Here is a 7,500-nt window from a genome sequence, read left to right as displayed (position 1 = left end):
ATATGTATATGCATATGTATATATGTATATATATGTATATGCATATGTATATATGTATATATATGTATATGCATATGTATATATGTATATATATGTATATGCATATGTATATATGTATATATATGTATATGCATATGTATATATGTATGTATATATGTACATGTATGTATGTATGTATTATATATATATATATATATATATATATATATATATATATATATATATATATATATATATATATAATTATATAGACATATACACATATATCAATATAAACATATAAACATATACTTTATATCTTTACGTATATGCAAATACTTATGTGAATGTGTATGTACTTATTTGAGCATGTGTATGCATATATGAGAGTGTACGAGTGTACGATTGTGTGTGTGTGTTTGTGTTTGTGTCTGAATACATACATATGCACACATATACATACACATGTGTGTTTGTGTGTGTACTTCTGCATGTACATACAAGTATACATAATTTTCTGTACATGTATGCATATCAATTAATGTGTGTCTGTGTATTAATATATATGTATGTATATAATAAAGATTAAAATTATTATACTGTACATAAAAGTTCATACATAATAAATGTCTTTATATAGTTTAGAATCTCTACCTATAATACATCTTTGGCATAGATCAGCCATGATTCATTATCAAAAAACACTCAGTCAAGTCTCATTTTGCATCTAGCAGAACATACACACTATATGAACACAATTGCAGTACTCTTTTGTACAGTCAAAAGAATACCAAGCAACCTTTCTTTTTTTTAACTGACATTCTGCTGCTGTTAATATTTGTAGTATTCATTCTTCATGAAAATAAAGCTCTATAAATACCGTATGGCAATATGGTGAATATGAAACTTGTGCCCAATTGCTATTATTGTGTGCGTGCCAATGATGGACACCCTAACGCCATGCATGTATCTTCAATCAGTTCATAATATTTCTATTTGTTACTTGATTTAACCCTAGCACCACTGAAAATCCTTTTGCCCTTTAACGAGAATTGGTACGGAAATCAGAGAAATCAGAAATGCTGTTCAAGCACTAGTTCTAGAAGACAAAATGATGGGCTATTAATACTGGAAAATTTGTACTGAAAACTAGGAAAATAAACATTCCCTTCATTCCAATAGGTAATCACATTGACAAAGATCGTTGGGAAATGTTCTAAAATACATGATGCAGTTGAAAAAGTAAACAAAAGAAAAAGAAAAAGATACTAAGACCTAATAAAAGCAATGGCAATTTATTAAAACATGAAGAAAAATAATAACTCTGGAAAGACTGGGACTTCACTGGTGATGGATTGGGAGTTAACACTTGAAGACTTTGACATCATCAATCAAGACTTCGCAATGAAATGAGCAAACTAAAAATACTATCAATGTACACTAGCAACCAAAGACTCATCCTGATCATTTTTGATATTTCTGAAGTAGTTTCATGAAATATTTAATTTCCTGAAAAGAAGAAAAAGGCTCTGTTGTTTCAAAAAAGGCCTTTATTACATATCCTCCATAACTTTTTTTCTGCTTCCAAGTACATGTGACTAAAATGTTTTATTTTTTCTTTCGAGTTTAAACATCTGACCTATTTACTTGGCACAATCTGGTTCAGCCGATTATGGGGCCACATCTAGCCACAGCAGTTTCAGAAAAAGTAAAGGAATATGATATCAAAACTATACTCGTCTGAATCCAAAATACACATATTCCGTGTATGAGAGAGAGGAGCAGAAAATGTTGGAAAAATGGTTATTCTATGGTCATTTTTTTCCTTCTTCCTTAATGCAAAAGCTGATATAAATCTTCCTAATTAACTGATGTAACTTGCTGTTGGTAGATGAAAGGCCCATATGTGTGCATCTTACCCCTAACTTGTTGAAATACTGCTGGATCCCAGGTACAGTAATAGGTAAACATTTTTTCTTCTCAACGTATAAACATTTATGCTGACAATAAAAAAATGAAATAGAAAAAAAAACACTTTGGTCTTTTTGCCAGACTAAATTAAGTTTCCTAAACCTAGTCTTTGGTTTTGCATTTGATTATTCATTATTCACTGACATTGGGAAACTGCAATTCAAAGTTATATTCTGAAAGAAAATACATGAAACAGTTGTGCTAATGATTAGTTATTTTACTATGCAGTTTCAGCGAACTACAAAAAATATCTTTTGGAACTAAAAAAATCTATCCCACCCTAACTTCTAATTTCTACAATTTATTTATTTATTTTATTAGAAGTCATCTTTGAACAGTTCTCTAATTTGTGAGCAAGAATTGAGTCTTTTTTTACACATTGTAAAATCCACATCGGCAGTGATGCTTCAGCACATCTGTCTCTTCAGTTTTCAGTAAGTTCAATGGCGTCGCAGGGCCATTTTCCTATTGGTGGAAAATAGAGCGACTTGGATAAACAAAGATAAAGAAAAACGGTGCAGGATTTTCTTCATTTCAGCAAGGGGGGGGGATGGGGAAAGGGCTTTTCGAAATGGGACGAATTGACAACTTTCGTAAATAAATCCTGCACCCGAGGTTTGATCACTGTGCAATACAGATGAACTGATTGTTACTGTCTCAACAACGAGATTGACCTGATGGGCTGATGGCTGAACTTGCAACCCTGGAAGACATTTGTTAATGCTGCCGTTTTGAATGGTGATGAAATCGTTAAAGCTAATAACCAGTAACATGCTAAAGAGTGAAACAGACCTTTATCAAGACATTTTCTCTTCCGAGAAAATGTCAGATTTATGAAAAGTATATTGAAATGTGTGTAAAATCAGGAGAAATCAAGATGATGTTATTTAAGTTGCAATAGTTTGATAACTTGAACTCGAGATATCTATACCTAAACAAAAATATTTTACAGATATGACCTGACCTAACTTACTAAATACGTAAGCAAAAAGATATTCAAACTATCAAAAACATGTTTTTTTTCTCTCTATACGGTACAAAAATCTCATATACGTATCTAAACATTATATATCATTATGTCTGACTGCTGAAATATAGAATTATGAAATACTTGGTACCCATTATTATACATTTAACAGGGTTATATGTATATCACTTAAATCTATCAAAGAAAAAACACTAATAACAAAAAAGATGTATATATCACTGTACCTGGGACCACTGATAAAAAATGTTTCAACATCCATTTGCCTCACGAGCAAGACCACAATCCATTATACAAAATTTCTTCCATCCACAACAATTTTAAAGAACACCTACATCTTATCACATGCACCCTACAGGAAACATTATATAAAGTACATTAAGTTATTAGGGTAAGAAAAAAATGAACTAGGATTGTCCTTTCCCATCACGTTTGTAATAAAATAGCTTCAAGTACCGTAAAATCTGTATGCTGTCAACAATTTTGGCATTTTGGTCACAAACCATTTGGCAACATTATAGCATGTCATAGATCACCTGGGAAGACAATGTCAGAACATGTGCCAACACGAAGGAGTACATGGTTATCCTACACTTTTAAACTACAAAAGAATATTTTATAGAAGTTCAATTAATGAGCATTTATATTTGATCAAAGTCTCTCAACAGTGCCTTAGGTCCCTCTGGTTCATAGCCTTGTGTTCCGGGCTGGACCAGCCAGTACCGGGATGAAATTCAGCCTGGTGCCAAGACTCGAACTTAGCCAGGCAACAATTTGACTCACAGGGCAAATCAGAAACCAGAACGGTCAGGAATCTCTCAGGTCATGTTCATCGGTGGTGGGGGATGCCTGTGAAGAATGTTTGTTTCGTGGGTTGGAGAGGTGTGAGAAGGAGGATACTGTGGGTCTATTGGACCTCGTGGAGAGGATGATGCTCCCTCAGGGACACCCCGCTCATCTCTCAGGCCTTCTAACTTCCCGACATTCCCATTGATGAGTGGCGGCCCAATAGGAGGACCTATTGGTGGACCAATGACAGCTCCGCTTGGCCTGACAGACATACCACTTTCGGGCACAATAGGTGTGGTGTAACTCAGGTGACTAGACACTGGGTGAGGTGGGTAGCTTTGGTGAATGTGGGGTGGTGGTGGATGATGTGACCATACGGTTGAACAAGCTTGTTCTGCCACTGTCCCACCCACCATTCTCGGTGGTGGAGGGTGTCTTGGGCCACACTGATGCACCTGGACTGGTCCTGGGGCTATAGGAGATACCTGAGGAAGAGGGTGTGCCTGTGGATGTGGTGTGCGTGAGTAAGGCACCCCTTCTCGTGGTGAGGCTACTGGAGGACGTGAATGTGGATGTGATCCGTAACTAGGAGGATTGGGATATCTTCCCAGATCTGGTTGAAGCATCTGTTGATGATACTGCGGAGGAGGTATTGTACCCGGGTAAGATCCACGCTGAGCCAGAGGGGGATGGCCACCATCATATGGAGCACGCTGAAGTGGAGGCTCTTCATAGGGATGATAATGAGCGGGGACACGCGGAGGAGGATAGTGAGAGAGTGTGGAATGAGGGCGTGCAGCAGGTGGAGGAATTACTCCCCTCGTCACAAGCGCATCAGCTGGCACATGACCATGCACAGATGCAGGTCTTCTGCAAGTTTGATAATGATGATCGTGTACATTTGGTGCTGGCATTTGCGGAGGCATTCCCAGACTCTGCACAGAGCCATGGTGTGGCATTGCTACATGGCTGTGAGCACGAGGTGGAGCTGGAGTGGCCCCCGGTCGAATCAAATCAGGAGGAGGAGACTCTCTCGGAGCGATCAGCCGAGGTGGTGGTGGAGCTCTCAGGTCACCTGTGCTAGAGTAGACGTGGACCACTCGTGGAGTCTTTGTGTGCGTGAGTGAAGTGGGGGTGGCTACAGCTGTTGATACTGACGGTGGAGCTGATTGTGGAGAAAGGTCAGATGTAGGCACATACAGTATATCTTCTTGCAGTGCTGGAAGGACTGCTCTGTTTGGAGCTGCTCTCCGCCTCTGAGGAACAGACCCGTCCTCCTCTCCACTTTCTCTGTATGGCCAAGTCATGTGGGATCCTGCCATACCTGGCTGAGCCATCGCTGGTGGAGCCAGCTGTGTAGCCATCTGTTTCAGCAAATCTGTGGTAGAACCAAACCTCGGCTTGATCCCTCTGACTGATGGCCGCCGATTGAAGCCATGATCCTCCACTTCCCCAGCGTCATACCTCCTGCGAAGACGCTCAATCCTCCCAGCATCCTGCCGGACAAATTCTGCCAGTTCATCTATGTCAATGCCACTTGCAGGTAATCCAAGAAGCTGTGCTCCTGTCATTGGCAATCCATTGACAGGACAGAGCTCCCCGTTCGTTTCATTGCTGCTGTATCCACTCTCTGTGGTGCTCGTCCCGTCGACATCACTCCTGCCGGACAGCCGGGGGGACGACTGCGAGGAGGAAGGTACCGAAGATGAGCGGTCATCATGCAAAGCCTCGTCAATGTCATCAAATGTATATGAATCAGAATTTGACGCAATGGACGACCTGTCTCGTGAATGAGTGGCTACTCCATTGACAAGTGGCACTGGTGGGTGGTTTGCCATCTGTGAAAGGAATTGCTTTCTGGCATCTGCCACAGATGAGGTGGATGAAGATTCCTGTTGCTCTCCTTCCTCCTGTTCCTCTCCGCCTTCTTCTGCAGCTGGCAACGTTCCTTCGCGGGTGTACCTCACGCCACCACTGTATATTAGCTTGTCATTTTCTTCATCAGTGATGAGGTCGGCTAGCGACACAGCTGGGATAGCCTTGAACACAGTGGGCGTCGTGGAGCCTGAGGGAGCGTCGCTCAGTTCTTCTGGCTCCTTTTCGATGGAAGTGTCCTTTTTGTCTGGGAACAAATCTGCTTGCAGCTTCCATTCGCGGACGTCTCCTGGAACCAAAATGTCATTAGCTCGAAGTGACGTCGTCTTGTTGAACATTTCGGCGAGCTTCCGGTATTGAGCAATGGTTTCCTGCACCTTCGGGTCCACCTCCTTCGGCTTCTCTTGCTCGGTCTTCCCGTCCTCGCCGTCCTCGCCCTCTCTGTCCTCGTTATTCCCATTGGTTGCGTCCTCGGAGGCAGTGAGCCACTTCAGCTTCTCCAGCAGCGACGTTTCGCCCTTCTCGTTCCTCTCATTCTTATTGGTGTCCTTCTTCCGCGCCTCGGAGAACCGGATGAGGGATCTCCGAAGGGCGTTGCGCTCGATGGCTCTCCTCACCTCGCTGTTGCTCCTCATCACGCCGCCGGCAACGTGGGCGACGTCCGAGTTCTCCAGTCTTCTTATTCTCGTCTCCGTCATGGTGGAATCCGACGACTGCGAATCCGACGAGCTCTTGGACTCGTCGCTGCAGACGCTGGTGTTGTCGCGGCCCTCCGCCACGGCGATGCGGCGCCGCATTTCCTCGTAGCGTTTCATCGACTCGCTGATCTGTTCGTCGTCCATCTGCGGCGGAGGCTGCTTCTCCTGCTCCTCGGGCAGTGGCTCAGAGCCTGGGACGGCGGCTCCGCCTCCCATTTCTTGGCTCAGAGGACTCAGCTCCACGTGCCAGTCCTCCTGCGACTCCCCGAGCAGCATCCCGAGCTCCCTCAACTTCGGCATGAACTTGGCGAGCGCCGCCGAGTTGGCAGCATCCAGCGGAATCTTGTCGAGCGGCAGGTTCTCTAGCAGGCTGTACTCATCCCGCCCGGAGAACCTCACGGAACGTCTCGGCTCCTCGACTTCTTCGACTTCGACCTTGGCTCTGCTTCGCTTGCCGTCTCCGTTCTTCCAGAGTTTCCCTCCCTTGAGAATGCCGGTCTTGGCCACTTTCGGGTCGGAAGAATCCGTGTCCTTCCCCTGCATCAACTGGTCATGGTGCCGCACATTCTCCACTGTCAACTGCGTGTGCGGCGTCTGGTGGGTGACCAGGTCCGGCAGGTGCGGTCTCGGAGCCTCGGGGTCCACGATACCATCACCGCTCCCGGACTCCGTGTCTGTGGAAGAGGAGCAGAGTCAGCCTTCGTCGGGGATGGACGCTCATGACTCACATAAATATCTACATAAATGGTGAAATAGGCCATTTGGCAGTGGTGAGAGAAATTGGCATAACAAGTAAAATGTTTAAACTGGCCAGAAGCAAATTGCAAAGGTGAAATCACCGTTTTTTCCTCTGAAATTATGCAACATAATCATTTAATGGATGAGGCCATATGAACGAAACATGACAGCACACATGTTTGTATGCGTCTTTATATGTATAAACATGAACAGGCAGATGAACACACAGACATTTCGCCAAAGGTGTTTATGAAAAATAAATATATATATATATATATATATATATATATATATATATATATATATATATATATATATATCCAGAAACGCTAGCACACGCACACACACACGCACACGCTCACGCTCACGCACACACACGCGCGGGGGGACCAGACGAATTGGCAGCACAAATCATGACAACAAAGGTGATCACAGCTTCCTGCTATTCACCGGCCAATAAGTGGG

General features: G+C 42.9%; 1 protein-coding gene across 1 annotated transcript in view; it reads right to left on the bottom strand.

The window, feature by feature from the left end:
* Positions 1 to 974: 974 nt before the first annotated feature.
* LOC113806186 (uncharacterized) overlaps positions 975 to 7,500 on the bottom strand; it is a 12,785-nt gene continuing 6,259 nt past the window's right edge. The window contains exon 3 of the mRNA XM_070144238.1: positions 975 to 6,971. Within this exon, the coding sequence (XP_070000339.1) occupies positions 3,754 to 6,971 (3,218 nt within the window). The 3' untranslated portion in view covers positions 975 to 3,753. The remainder of the gene's footprint in view (positions 6,972 to 7,500) is intronic.

This window comes from Penaeus vannamei, chromosome 31 (genome assembly GCF_042767895.1).
Source record: "Penaeus vannamei isolate JL-2024 chromosome 31, ASM4276789v1, whole genome shotgun sequence".
NCBI lineage: Eukaryota > Metazoa > Arthropoda > Malacostraca > Decapoda > Penaeidae > Penaeus > Penaeus vannamei.
The sequence above is the reverse complement of the archived record's forward strand: the minus strand, read 5'-3'. Positions and strand labels throughout refer to the sequence as shown.